General features: G+C 35.5%; 1 protein-coding gene across 1 annotated transcript in view; it reads right to left on the bottom strand.

Moving 5' to 3' along the window:
* Positions 1 to 3,524: 3,524 nt before the first annotated feature.
* DPP10 (dipeptidyl peptidase like 10) overlaps positions 3,525 to 16,027 on the bottom strand; it is a gene marked incomplete at its 5' end in the record, with an annotated part of 707,293 nt that continues 694,790 nt past the window's right edge. Inside the window, 3 exons of the mRNA XM_053698006.1 lie at positions 3,525 to 4,519; positions 5,713 to 5,786; positions 14,280 to 14,352. Coding sequence (XP_053553981.1) covers positions 4,382 to 4,519; positions 5,713 to 5,786; positions 14,280 to 14,352 — 285 coding nt within the window. The remainder of the gene's footprint in view (positions 4,520 to 5,712; positions 5,787 to 14,279; positions 14,353 to 16,027) is intronic.

Genomic DNA, 16,027 nt, shown 5'->3' with positions numbered 1-16,027 from the left:
TCTTTGGATATTACACTACTTTCTTGGAAAGTGTTGTTTCTTTTGTCTATCTTTTCAGCTAGAAGAGTTTCCGAATTGTCTGTTCTTTCTTGTGAGTCTCCTTTTCTGATTTTTCACAAGGATAAGGCTGTTTTACGGACTTTGTTTAAATTTCTTCCTAAGGTTGTAAATTCTAACAACATAAGTAGGGAAATTTATGTTCCTTCCTTGTGTCCTAATCCCAAGAATACTCTTGAAAGATCTTTACATTCCTTGGATGTTGTCAGCTTTGAAATATTATGTGGAAGCTACTAAGGATTTCAGGAAGACTTATGGAGGCCTATTTATCAAGCTGTCAACCGCAAATATGCTGGAATTCCGCAGCGTAATTGTGGAGAGCTTGATTCCCCTTAGTTATCAAAGCCTACAAACTGGCAAAAGTAGAAATCTGTGACGTAACATATGATCCGCCGGTCTCAGTCCGACACAGATCGATGCTTACGTCACTACAGATGCAAATTCGGCATCTGACTACTTTTGCTAGTTAACAAATTCCTAGCAGGTACGCTTGCCTCTATTCCGGCCCAGCGTACCTGCTTTTCAATCCGCCGCCCTGGAGGCGCATGCTATAGGAATCAATGGGAGTCTGAAAGCAGCGAAAGCTCATATTCGCTGCTGCCCGATATCCCTTTGATTCCTATGGGAGAATAAAAGTTATGTTTACACCTATCAACCAAACATAACCCCTGAGTCTAAACACCCCTTATCTGCTGCCCCTACACCACCGCCACCTACATTATACTTATTAAACTCTAATCTGCTGCCCCGCCGCATCCTACATAAAGTTATTAACCCCTATCCCGTCGCTCCTGGAGCCCACCACAACTAAATAAATGTATTAACCCCTAAACCGCCAGCCACCCACATTGCCATAAACTAAATTAAACTATTAACCCCTAAACCTAACAACCCGCTAACTTCATATTAAATATTAACTCATCCCTATCTTATAATAAATTTAAACTTATCTTTAGATTTAAATTAAAATATATTAAACTATATTAAATTAATAATTAACCTACCCTAACTATTATACTAAAATTACATTAAACTACATTAAACTAATAATTAACCTACCCTTACTGTTTCTTGGGGGATGGATATCGCATCTTCAAAACTGCAAGTGGATCTTCAGGGGTTAGTGTTAGGATTTTTTAAGAGTTTATTGGGTGGGTTTTAGTTTTAGATTAGGGTTTGGGCTGCAATAGAGCTAAATGCCTTTTAAGGGCAATGCCTGTCCAAATGCCCTTTTCAGGGCAATGGGGAGCTAATGTTTTTTTTTATTTAGGTTTTTATTTGGGGGGGGGTTGGTTGTGTGGGTGGTGGGTTTTACTGTTGGGGGGTATTTGTATTTTTTATTTACAGGTAAAAGAGACGATTTCTTTGGGGCAATGCCCCGCAAAAGGCTCTTTTAAGGGCTGTTTGTAGTTTATTGTAGGTTAGGGTTTTTTTATTTTAGGGGGCTTTTTTATTTTCGTAGGGCTCTTAGATTAGGTGTAATTAGTTTAAATCTTTGATAATTTATTTTTTTATTTTTTGTAACTTAGTGTTTATTTTTTTTGTAACTTAGTGTTTGTTATTTTTTGTAACTTAGTTGTTAGTTTTTTGTAACTTTGTAATTTTTAATTGTAGAATTAAATTATTTGAGTAGGGTTAGGTTTTTAAATATATAATAAAGTTAATTTAATTTGTAGCTTATTGTAATTTTATTATAACAGTTAGGGTAGGTTAATTATTAGTTTAATGTAGTTTAATGTAATTTTAGTATAATAGTTAGGGTAGGTTAATTATTAATTTAATATAGTTTAATATAGTTTAATTTAAATCTAAAGATAAGTTTAAATTTATTATAAGATAGGGATGAGTTAATATTTAATATGAAGTTAGCGGGTTGTTAGGTTTAGGGGTTAATAGTTTAATTTAGTTTATGGCTATGTGGGTGGCTGGCAGTTTAGGGGTTTATACATTTATTTAGTTGCGGTGGGCTCTGGGAGCGACAGAATAGGGGCTAATAACTTAATGTAGGTGGGGGCGGTGTCGGGAGAGGCAGATTAGGGGTTAATAAGTATAATGTAGGTGGCGGTGGTGTAGGAGCGACAGATTAGGGGTTAATAACATAATGTAGGGGGCGGTGGTGTAGGGGGCAGCAGATTAGGGATTAATAACATAATGTAGGTGGCAGTGGGATCCGGTAGTGGCGGAATAGGGGTTAATACGTTTATTAGAGTGGCAGTGGGCTCCGGGAGCAGCGGGATAGGGGTTAATAACTTTATTTAGTTGTGGCGGGGTCCGAGAGCGGTGGAATAGGGGTTAAACAGTTTAGTATAGTGGTGGTGTTTAGTGACAGGATACAAATAAAGCTGTGAAAAAGCCGAATAGCAGCGAGATCGATGACTGTTAGTTAACAACAGTCCGCTGCTTATCACCCCGTACTTGGTGCGCTGCTTTTTAACAGCTTTTGTGATAAATATGGAGAGTGTATTCAGGCGAATGCAGTACAGTTGACGGCTTGATAAGTAGGCCTCCTAGTCTATTTGTTGTCTTCTCTGGTTCTAGAAAAGGTCAGAAAGCTTCTGCCATTTCTTTGGCATTTTAGTTAAAGCTTTTGATTCATAAAGCTTATTTGGAGGCTGGACAGTCCCTGCCCTCAGAGTATCACAGCTCATTCTACTAGATCAGTCCCCACTTTTGGGGCTTTTAAGAATGAAGCTTCAGTTGATCAAATTTGCAAAGCAGCAACTTGGTCTTATTTGCATACATTTACTAAATATTACCATTTTGCTGTATTTGCTTCTTCTGAAGCAGTCTTTGGCAGAAAAGTTCTTCAGACAGCTGTCTCAGTTTGATTCATCTACTTATGATTTAAGTTTTTTCTTTAAATTTATGAGAAAAACTTATTTTTTTGTGGATTTTATTGTTTTTCAGCGGAAAATGGTTGTTTTTATTTTATCCCTCCCTTTCTAGTGACTCTTTTGTGGACTTCCACATCTTGGTTATTTCTATCCCATACGTCACTAGCTCATGGACTCTTGACAATTACATGAAAGAAAACTTACCTGATAAATTAATTTCTTTCATATTGGCAAGAGCCCATGAGGCCCACCCTTTTTTTGTATAAAAGAACAATTATATTTCCAGTTCTTTTTGTATGCATTTTTACTCCTTTTTCTATCACCCCATTACTTGGGTATTCATTAAACTGAATTGTGGTGTGGTGAGGGGTGTATTTATAGGCATTTTGAGGTTTGGGAAACTTTGCCCCTCCTGGTAGGATTGTATATCCCATACGTTACTATCTCATGGACTCTTGCCAATATGAAAGAAATGAATTTATCAGGTAAGTTCTTACATAAATTATGTTTTTCCTTAGATAACAAAACAAACAAAAAATACTAGTTCAAACACAAACAAAAAATATTATTTTACCAAGCTGAATGTTAAAATGAATTCACTGCAAGCCTCTTGAGTGCAAGAGGTTAATGTCCTTTGTTTTATAAAACCATAATTTAATGTTGATGTTTAGATATACAGGTAATAAATTTACACTGAAAAAAATCATGTGCAAACAGAAACTTCCAGATACTAATATTCCAGACATATGAGAGTCACATAATACAGCTGGGATGAAAAAAACAGAAAATTTCAATCAAACTAGTGAGGTTGGAAAAATATATGTTTCCCTTAAACATACAAGGGAGACTCTTCTTTTACTGAGTCTATGTATACATATAAACATACATACACATATTGTACCAAAAACCCTCCACCAAAAAGTGCCCCGTCTGCTGTAACTATGAGAATATACAGTGTTAAGAGTAGGCCTGTGGGATTTGTAAAAGGTTCGGCAGTTATATTTATGTAAAAGTACCCACTTAACATGGTTTGTCTTTTCAACTGAAACAATAGAAAATACAGTGCCTTTAATAATCAAATGGATTCCAAGGACAGGGAAGAAATTGCACTTGTCTAATGTATTTCTTTAGTAGAAGATCGTCAAGAGACTGTTTCATGGGCATCAGAATTCCCGTTGCAGGGATGGAGACAGCATAATCCCGGTAATTAAACATCTGCACAATTTCTTTGAAAACAAACAGAAGAAAACATGCACTACACTATTGTATGCAAAACTAGGTTCATCTTGGGAACTAAAGTTCTCTGTACATCTCCCACAAGGTAGAAAGTATAGTTCTTCGGTGGCCCGTCGGAGCTGTGTCTGTATTGCACAGTTTGTAGCTCGCTGTGTGCTGATCCATAGCTGCCTGAGCTTCCGCAGAAGCTGACATGAGACAGTCTGTGTGAAGGCTTCTCTGAGCCAAAATATCTCCTGAGCTGATCTGCATTGTCATTCATCTTCTTCAGGTTCCTGTTGTATGATAGGAGCGTCTCCTTGTGAGCAGTCACCGAGAAATCGAAGCAGAGTGCTGTACAGATGGAATCGACTCTTCTCAGAGGTGATACTGTGTCCTTCATCTGGATAAACCTAGTTAATGAAACAGAACATGGTTAGAATATGGATCATTGTGTGACCTTCAATCATCACAAATCCTATTTTCTCTAAGTTATGAGAGGGTGGCAAGACGAGGGACTCTCAACACTCAATGGGACTAATTAGATTAGGTGTCTCAAAACTCTTTTTGTATGGAAGGCCAATCTCTAATGGTAAGATTGACTGGGGGCCACACTGGGGGCTACTCACAAGCTAAACATATTGCCTTAAAATAAAAATAGACTATAATTCTATTTTTACTTAAAATTATGAGAAACTAGTATTTAATTAATTAATTAATTAAACATAAGTGGTACAAATACACTCACTGAATTATTGCAGGGTGGAACTGCTTTTTGATAACAATGTACTGATGCCTGTCTACTAATCAGTAGTACTGAGGGCCCATAAAAACTCTTGGGGGCCTGAGTGTGGCCTGTGGGCCTTAATTTGGACAGCCCTGAATTAATGTTTCCTGTCCATCAATAAGGCATTCTTATTAAGTTACAAAGGGCTCTAAGACCCGGGTGGATGAGTTTCGCTATCATGAACCTTCTCCGCATTTAACATTGCGCATTGCGAAGCTGTCCCATGCTTGATTGGATTGGGATGATTGAAATCGGCCACACTTTAGGTGGCGAAGAGGTTAAGTAGCAGCTGTTTTAAAACTGCAGCTACTTTATTAGCGTTTCAGGCCTGAAACACTTGGGCTCCAAAGCTGCAGTGGCAGCTTAATAAATGGATCCCATAATATACCAGAGGGTTGAACATTACTACTACGAGAGACATAGATTAGGCGAGAAATCATGAAAAAAATAAGAGTAACAATAAAAAAATGGAAGACGAAAAGAAGAAATCAGAGAGATGTGCAAGTCAGATAGAAACACATGGGAGAGATCTGTAAAACAAATCTACAAAAAACATTTATTCATCTATTTTATGAAGTAAACATGCTACTTAAAAGCTGCAGGCTGCAGGAGCTCTGCCTCAGCACACACAAAAGAGTTAGCAGATTTTATTTTTAAGCTTATCTAGCAGTAAATAAACCAATACAAGCCGTGTAGGAGAACATTCCACAAAACTACAACAGAACACACCATCAATCAGTGCCAGCTGCTGCTTGCAACACTGAGCATGCATTATGTTATTTATTACACATGAAACAAAAACATTTAAAGAGTCCTTGCCTGCATTGTGTAATTCACTCCATCCTTGATGAGATGTTTAATTAATTCAGCCGAATGCTGGAAATGAACCTTAGCTAGAGAAAGTGAAGAAAGACAAGACAATGGGATTAGAGAGAAATAAATGTTCCAGAAAGAACATTTTGATGCTGAAAATTAAAGGGACATTTTTCTAAAACAATTTCTTTGTTCTATTGGAATAAGAATATTTGGAGTGCTTTGTTTTTTGTTTTTGTTTTTTAAACAATCACTGTTCCTGTGCTCAATATACAATTTTCTGTATTGTCCCTATAAACCAGTGAGAAGTAGTTATCTAGGTATCAGCTTACACAACTTGTACTTCCTGCTAATTTAAATTTAAACAACTTTTACATAAACATGTTAATATAAATATATATAGCATGATAAAAAGCTAAATTGCTGCTCTTTCATACTACATAATAGAAATGTTAGAGATTTAACTGTAACTGCTATATGCAAGTTGGGCTTTTTGCATGTGAGTATTTGTGTATTTGTGCATTTATCTCTGAGTCAATTTAGTAAATCCAATAAAACCACAAAACAGAAACAGTTGTTTTATGAAAATGTGCCATATTTAAAATGAATTGATGTCACTTTTCTGATTTGAAATATGATCTTAAAGGAACATAATACTCATATGCTAAATCACTTGAAACTGATGCAGTATAACTGTAAAAAGCTGACAGGAAAAAATCACCTGAGCATCTCTATGTATAAAAGGAAGATATTTTACCTTACAATTTCCTCAGCTCAGCAGAGTAAGTTCTTTGTAAAAAGTTATACTCAGCTGCAGGTAAAAAAATTAATAATTAAGTCATGAATTGCAGCCAATCAGCATCAACTGTGCTGAGGTCATGAACACTTTTACTGGGATCTCATGAGATTTCACTTAACTCTCATGAGATTTCACTTAACTCTCATGAGATTTCATAGTAAACTTCCTTAAACTGAATAGGGAAAAAACATGAGAGTTCACGAGGCTCAATCCCTTAGCTGTCCCGGGACAGACATACTGATTTGCTGCTTTTAAGTCCTTTACAATGGGATGTGGCTACTGAGGAACTTTTGAGGTGAAATATCTTTCTTTTTTACATAGAGATGTTCAGGTGATATTTTCTAGTCAGCTTTTTTCAGCTATGCTGCATCACTTTCAAGTGTTTAAACATTTGGGTATCATGGCCCTTTAAAGGGGACAGAAAACCCATAATTTTGCTCTCATTATTCGGAAAGAGCATACAATTTTAAACAACTTTACAATTAACTTCGATTATCAAGTTTTCTTTTGATCCTTTGTTTATAAGCATGAAAGTAAGCTCAGGAGTGTGTACGTTTCTGCTGCACTATATGACAGCAGTTTTGTAACAATGTCATTTAGTGCTTCAGGCATGTGCATGCTACCTACCTAGCTATCTCTTCATCAAAGAAGAACAAAGCAAATTTAATAATAGAAATAAATAGGAAACTTTTTTTAAACTTTATTCTCTAACTAAATCATGAAAGAAAAATGTTGGATTTCATGACCCTTTAAGACAAATGGGCCAATTTATCATGGCCTGAATGGGGCCAAATATCCCTGTTAACAGGAGTTAAGACCGCTGCTCCTTAACTCATCCGCCACCTCTGAGACTGCGGACATCAGTCTGACCGATCTCATATGATAGAGTTGATTGACACCCCCTGCTAGCTGGCCGTGAATCTGCAGGGGGAGGCATTGCACAAGCAGTTCACCAGAACTGCTTGTGCAATGTTAAATGCCGACAGCATATGTTGTTGGCATTCAGTGACGTCAGGCGGACATGATACGCTACAGCGGATCATGTCCGCCAGACATTGATAAATCAGCCTCAAAGAGTTGCATTTGCATTTTCTTGAAAAAAAAAAAAAAAAAGGCATCTCAATGGATAAAACTGTTCATATGTTAAAGGGACCTAACACCCTATTAATAAATGAGGCTAATAAAACATTTTATTTCAATGTATCGGTACAAATAATATTTGGCTCTGCAGATCGCCAGCACTGATCTTTGCTTACCTTGACAGTGAACATGCTATTACCAAAAAGCTACTTTCTAATATACATTTAAAGGGACAGTAAACACCAGAATTTTTGTTGTTTAAAAAGGTATATAATCCCTTTATTACCCATTCCCCAATTTTGTATAACCAACACAGTTATAATAATATACTTTTTACCTCTGTGATTACCTTGTATCTATGGCTCTGCAAACTGCCCCCTTATTTCAGTTCTTTTGACAGACATGCATTTTTAGCCAATCAGTGCTTGCTCTTAGGAGCTTCACGTGCCGGAGCTCAATGTTATCTATATGAAACACATGAACTAACGCCCTCTAGTGCTGAAAAACTGTCAAAATGCTTTCCGATTAGAGGCAGTCTTCAAGGTCTAAGAAATTAGCACATGAACCTCCTAGATTTAGCTTTCAACTAAGAATACCAAGAGAATGAAGCAAAATTGGTAATAAAAGTAAATTGGAAAGTTGTTTAAAATTACATGCCCTATTTAAAACATGAAAGATTTTTTTTTACTTTACTGTCCCTTTAAATCATTTAGCCATGGAGAATTAGCTTTCCTTCATTTCCTTACAATGGTTGCACTATGGTGCAACCATTATTTCATATAACATCGAAATGCCAACAACATATTGAATGCCCTATTAGATTGAATGAAAACAAATATCCTGGGATTTATGTTGTTAAAAGTGTGCATGTGAAATAAATAGGTTTAGAAGATGGTTTAGAATCGGTTTAGAAGACTGGCGATTGTATCCAGTGTAGACAAGCTGATTTTAGAGTGTGCACTGTACATTTCAGAACTGTTGCTGTGTAACATTCTTTGTGAATTGCTGCCATGCTTATTGTTTATTTTTGTAAGGAAAAGGAAGAAATAATATATAAACAGCTTTGTACAGTATTTATGTTTCACCATCTACTGTCCATAAAACATGCAATGTGATTGTTATAACAGTATAGTGGGTGATAAAGTAATTAAAAAGTAATAGTACTTATATGAGCAGGCACAAGGGTGCTCTCACTACCAGCTCAGCTAATCTCCCCATAGAGAAACATGACAACTGATCCCAAAGCTAATTAAGGATTCCTTTTCAATGCTGCCCTTAGGATTGCCATATAACTATCTCAACATATAAGAGGCATACACTTTTATAATTTAAATAAACAGCTTGCTTTAATATTGTGTGTTCCTTTGGCATGGAAATTCTTACAACCACCACCACCACCACCACCACCACTGTATAGCAGTCTTGTGTGGTTAGGTTCTATAGTTCATATAATTTATGTAAACATATAAGATGTAAGAGCCAAAGTTCCCTACACATATAGTCCATGAAATTAACGATGTGAAAGCTTGAATGGACTTCCAGAACCTGGGTAAATGTCAGGAAAGCTAAATGTACGAATCTATCTATCATTCTGGTAGTTCTTTTAGTATAAAAATTGCATAGGACTCTGTAAGAGTAAAGTTCTAAGTCCCTTGACACATTTAAGCAATACGGCTACACAATCTAATAGGTGGCCTACATCTCTGTTGTCCAATTTGCTTGTAAATAAGGAGGTTTTCTTTTTTTAGAGACTTGCCTTCACAGATTGCATACAACAAAGCAAACAGTAACTTTTTATATAATGTTCTAGTTAACACAGACTGGGTGCAGCTGAAGAAATAGTAAGATGAATACCTGGAAAAGAGACACTATACCTATATAATGCCGCTTGCATAGGCAACCACCAGGCATAATATGTGGGCAGGACCTAGGGTTGTCGCTCAGCCGGTATTTTACCAACATGAGGCTGATTATAACAGTGTACCGTTACTGAAATAAAATTGAAGTTACTAAGTGAAAAGATGTTTTTTATATTATATAAGCATATTGATGTGCTAGTTAAGGTAAGAGCTTCTACAATATGTTTAACACTAGATACAAATTTACCATCACTTTAAAGTAACACTGTACCACAACATTTTCTGTCATCCATATGAAGGAGCAGTATCTAAACATGTTTTTTTGCATGAAAATATGAGGTAACAGTTTTTTTAAATGTAGACTTCAATTAGTGCAGTTGTATCCAGTTGGGTTCTAATGCTCATTGGCTAAGATTCTTCCCCTTAAAGGGACATTAAACACTTTGAGATAGTAATATAAAATGATAAATCGTATATAAAAAAATAACTCTGCATTATACTTTTATTATTTATGTTGTCCTCTTAACCTTTAATTCCAATGTGAGCTTTTCATTTCCTGTTAGAAGTGAAAGTGAAAAACACTTTTATATTCCAAACAGCCATTGGCTGCACACTCTAATGACCTATATATAACTGTCTCTAATTGGCCACAGCAGAGAAGGTAACCTAAGTTACAACATGGCAGCTCCCATTGTTTTATAGACACTAAAACGTTACACTTATTTTGTCAATATTTAAACAGCTAATGAAACTTTAAAAAATACATCTACATGTTATTCTCAGCCTAATCTTTTCTTTAAATGCTTCATTCTATATAGCATTTATTTAGTGTTTAATGTCCCTTTAATACTCATTGATTAATGAGCATTCATGCAAAGTAGTAAAAACTTCTTGCATTAAAGGTGGTTGTCTGGGTACAGTAAATATGAGCAGGGTGTAAATAGCCATTTAATTCACTGCAGTTTGGATAATTGAAATTAAAGGGACAGTCTACACCAGAATTGTTATTGTTTTAAAAGATAGATAATCCCTTTATTACCCATTCCCTAGTTTTGCATAACCAACACAGTTATATAAATACACTTTTTACCTCTGTGATTATCTTGTATCAAAGCTTCAGCAAACTGCCCCCTTATTTCATTTCTTTTGACAGTCATGCATTTTAGACAATCAGTGCTAGCTCATAGGAACTCCACGTGCGTGAGCACAGTGGTATCTAAATGACACACATGAATTAACACCCTCTAGTGGTGAAAAAATATCAAAATGCCCTGAGAGAAGAGGTGGCCTTCAAGGGCTTAGAAATTAGCATATAAACCTCCTAGGTTTAGCTTTCAGCTAAGAATACCAAGAGAACAAAGCAAAATTGGAGATAAAAGTAAATTGGAAAATTGTTTAAAATTGCATGCCCTATCTGAATCATGAACTAGACTGTCCCTTTAAGTATCATTGGGACATTGTTATCATATAGTAGAGACTGCATACAGGACTATCACTGATATTTCTTCATTAGTAGAAAATACCTATATGTCAATAAGCATTAGCCGGAAGTGCACATTAAATAGAGATATATTCATTTAATGTTTTACACGTTTTCAGGCCAAACATCAACATGTTAAAATACTACTCTTTCATGTAAAGAGCATAATAACTTTTTTTGCATGCACAAGAGAATATGTCAGATCACAGAGCTTTCAAGTTAACCCATATAAAGAAACAACAGTTATTTTCCAAAATTCACAGACAAACTATCATTATATGATTTCACACCATGGATAAACTAATTCCTTTTTCCCTCAGAAGCCAAAAGTAATGTTAATAAAGCAGGATCAGCTAATGTAAGCACCAGCCAGATCAGTATAAGATGGTCGAAGATCAAAAAAGCTATTCATTCAGCAGTTTATCACAATCTTTCTTTCAATAGTTATTGTCATAATAATTGCTGATGATGAGACATTTTCAGGGATTTCTTGCTTCAATTTTAACAGCTTTTTTTCTCATTATGTTTCTTAAAGGGACAGTAAGCATAAAAAGTAATGTTATATCATTCTGCCCTATGTGCAGAATTCTGTAATATTGACCTAGCAACACCTGTAAAAAAAATATATATTTGATAGATTTCACCCCCCAAAAAAACTGTACTTACTTTAAATTCCTCGCCAGCCAATTTTGCTCCTGTTTTTTTTTTTTTTCTTTTTTCAAAAGTGCATCACAGACGCCTTCTAAACACAGCGTGCCTCATTGCGAAATTGACCTAAATGTAAAGTGCTCTCGCACTTTGTTGAGCAGGAGCAGAAGACGCTGGCGAAAAGCGTAAGGTAAGTACACTTTGGAGGTTTAAATCTATAACATCTCTTATTTTTTTGCAGTTGTCACTAGGTTAGTATTAAATAATTCTGCACATTCTGCAGAATTATGTAACATTCATTTTTACGTTTACTGTCCCTTTTACATGCTCCAGTCCTGTTTTTCTGATTACAATTCAATTTCTCAATACCATTTACAGGGAGTATTTTTCACTAATCTATTTCAACAGCTAAAATGACTTTACAAACCCTGTATAGTTTTCAACTTGTTACTGAGTCCCCTAAAGTTTTGAGCTATAAGTTTGTTTTTGTACAAGGCCTAAACACACTGAAATTACCCCCAGCCATATTGGATGACATCACCAGAAATAAACACTGCTCAATCAAGTAAAGTTAAAACATTAATAACTAGCACATTTTACACTAATGCAAACTATCCACTATACTGATAATGCACCTGACCTGTTCAAATCCCTTAGGGCCGGCATGGAGAGAAATCACTCAAAATTTTGGGGGGGCTATTTTTGAGTATTATATTGCAATGTATTCATTTGTCCTTTACAAACAGAACCCAGCTCTTAAGCTAAAATTTGATTTTTTATTTTTTTTTATTCTTTGAGGGACCTCACAGTACTGATGAGAAATAATCTCGCCAGAGTGCAAAACTTTACATCATGCGGTTAGAGACATATACACACATATCTACATAGTGCTGGAGTACAACAGGTTAATTGTAGACATGTGACCAATCAGCATCCCTAAACACTACTTTAAAAGAAGCAATCAACATACAGGCCCTTCAACCCATGATGTCATTGCTAAACCACAATAATTGGCATTTTGTTTGTCGTTAAAGGAATAGTCTAGTCAAAATTAAACTTTCATGATTTCATTTTTTAGCAACTTTCTAAGTTACTCATATTATTAATTGTTCTTCATTCTTTTGGTATCTTTGAAAAAAAGCAAGAATATAAGCATAGGAGCCGGCCCATTTTTGGTTCAGCACCTGGGTACCGCTTTCTGATTGGCTGTCTAAATGTAGCTACTAATCAGCATGCGCTACCTAGGTGCTGAACCAAAGATGGGCCGGCTCCTATGCTTACATTTAAATAAAGATAGCAAGAGAATGAAGAAAAATTGATAATAGAAGAAAATTAGAAAGTTGCTTTTTTGCTGCTAAGCCATTTCCCACCTGGGTGCAAAGTTGGATTTGAGCTTTTTTTAATTTTTTTTAAATATATTTTCTTTTTTTTTTTCCAGATCCCCAAGACTTATACCGTTGGAAAGGTTAGGTGATTACCTTTCCAACGGTGGGTCTTTGGGGTCTGTAGCTGCTTACATACTTGAGATACAGGCTTCTAAGCAGCATGCCCCATTTCCCGATATTGTCCATTGTTAATTTTAAATAAAGTTGCGCGGTGACATCATCACGTCATTGAGCGTGATGTCACAGACTGCGAATCATGAAGCCCTTTTGATGCCTCTCACTATTCAGGCCAGATCGCCAGTGTGGGAGCCCTCAGATTGCCCTCAAGGTGGGTGAGTGCTAGCGACGGCTCTGAGCCGTCGTCAGCACCTGACTGGGACAATTTGCGATGGCTCCGAGCCGTCGTTAGCACTCAAAGGGTTAAAATTGCATGCTCTATCTGAATCATGAAAATTTAATTTTGACTAGACTATTCCTTTAATCTTGTAAATTTTGTTTTTTTTATTACAAAATTGTTAGATTAACTATACATATAACCATTTTGTGTTTTCTAAATGTAAAAATTTGAAGCCTCAGAGAAATTAATGGCAGAGGCAATGCGGGATTGTAATCAAACTGATAACACCAGTTCAGAAATCATTATCTGCAGAAAACAAGCACAAGATTGTGATCATTCCCTCAATTGATTTTATTTTTATTATATAAATAAAATTATCAATAAGAAATAGCAAGAAATATCTATGAGAACAGCAAGTAAGATGTAAATGTTTCCCCGGTTATGGGTTATGAGAGGAGTGTGTTTGTGTGCAGGTGACAACAGCAATTCTTTGGCATAAATTTCAGACAGACAAAGAGACAGAGAGACAGGAATGGGGATAATGAGGAAAGATGTAGTCATCTCATTTTTTTTCTGCAAACACCTCAAAGGTGTGTAAAAAAGCTAAACATGTTGCATTTGAAAATAAAAAACTTTATTTAAACATGACAATATATATTGTTTATTAGTTTTTAAAATATGTTAAAAAAATGTCCAACATAAAATTATTTATACTATATCTTCAAACAGCCATTTAAGGAAATATGAAATTAAATACATTCTACATTTATGGAAATATATATTTAGTGCATACATCGTTTACAGTGCTCAATGTTAAACATATCTTTACATAAACAATAGAATGTTTAACTCTATTGAGATATAATTAGGGTAAACTGCGTAGGTTTTTTTTTTTTTTCCAGTTACAACACCACAGATCCTAATATGACGTATATGTCAGAAATGTGACACTGGTATCTTACAGCACAACCTGTTATGTACTTACCATCTGCTGTCCCATGGATTATTAACAAATTCTTTTCTTTGAAGCCATAAGTATTGTGTAGAACACTTGATGCCTAGACAAAATAAGTAAAAACACTTATAAAAGGGTAATTAAACTCATGTGTACATCAGCAACTAAACATTGAACTGGAAAATAATGATTTAAAACCATTTAACACCATGATTATTTAATAAGATTTTAAGAATGAGAAAATAAGAAGTTTAGGTTTACAGGGGTAGATTACAATAATTAAATAAACATCAAATGATTTATCTACAAAAATCCCCCTAGATTATAATGGTGTTTTTCTGTTGGATAGTCATTAGAAACTTTTTTAAAGGATTGTCATTGTACCCAAACCTCTTTAAATGCCTGTTGAAATCCATATTGCTGGCTTCCTTAGCTACCTAACCAGTAATTGTGTAGAATGCTCTAATATTTTTTTTAAAAGTGCAATATTTAAATGGTCTATGTGTCCCTAAGTACAATAAATGGAATGGTTGTTCAACTAGAAAGATTGGGGCAATTTTGCACCTCCATACACTGCCTGTAGAAATGCCATTGTGCGTGTTACAACTAGTTATGCGCCATAATACCTGGTAACTAGACAATACCTAGAGCACATTGCAAGTAACTGCGTGTATGTAATTTACTGCTTATATCACAGTAGGAATGTGCTCTGGTAATAGGCTATAGAGCAGGCGGTATGGCATTGATTGGCTGTAACACCCACGTGCTCTTTAGCAAAATGTAAGAAAAAAGCAAGGATTAAGAGCTGGTGATAGTGTACATAAAGCATTGGAAAGGACACAGTACACTAGACAAAGTATTGACAATATATTACTGTTATATACATTGCCTTTAATCTTAAAGGGCCATGATACCCAAATGCTGAAACACTTGAAAGTGATGCAGCATAGCTGTAAAAAGCTGACTGAAAATATCACCTGAACATCTCTATGTAAAAAAGAAATATATTTTACCTCAAAAATTCCTCAGTAGCCACATCCCATTGTAAAGGACTTCTAAGCAGCAAATCAGTATGTCTGTCCCGGGACAGGCAAAGGAGCCAGCTTTGTGCACTCTCATCTTATTTCCCTATTCAGTTTAAGGAAGTTTATTATCTCATGAGAGTTACGTGAAATCCCATGAGATGACAGTAAAAGAATTCATGACCTCAGCGCTGTTGATGCTGATTGACTGCTGTTCATTTCTTCATTTTTTTTTAACCTGCAGCTGGGCAGCAGCTGAAATATAACTTTTACACATGACTTACTTGCTGAGCTGAGGAAATTGTGAGGTAAAATATCTTCCTTTTTTACATAGAGATGTTCAGGTGATATTTTCCTGTCAGCTTTTTACAGTTATACTGCATCACTTTCAAGTGATTTAGCATATGAGTATGATGTTCCTTTAATGTTTACTGTCATCTAAATTGAAAATATTAAAATATTGTGTACCTTATTTTGTTAAAGGGATAGTCTACACTAAAACTGTTGTTGTTTTAAAAAGATGTTTAAAAAGATGTTTAAAAAGATAGATAATGCCTTTACTACCCATTACACAGCTTTGCACAACCAACATTGTTAGATTAATATATTTTATACCTCTAAATGTCTGCCTGTTTCAAAAGATCTATTGACAGCCTCTTAATCACATGCTTTTTTATTTGCTGCTCACAACAGGAGACTGCTAGTTCATGTGGGCCATATAGATAACAATGTGTTCACGCCCAAAGAGTTATTTAA

The sequence above is a fragment of the Bombina bombina genome, chromosome 1 (genome assembly GCF_027579735.1).
Source record: "Bombina bombina isolate aBomBom1 chromosome 1, aBomBom1.pri, whole genome shotgun sequence".
NCBI classification, from domain to species: domain Eukaryota; kingdom Metazoa; phylum Chordata; class Amphibia; order Anura; family Bombinatoridae; genus Bombina; species Bombina bombina.
This window is presented reverse-complemented; position numbering and strand designations above follow the sequence as displayed.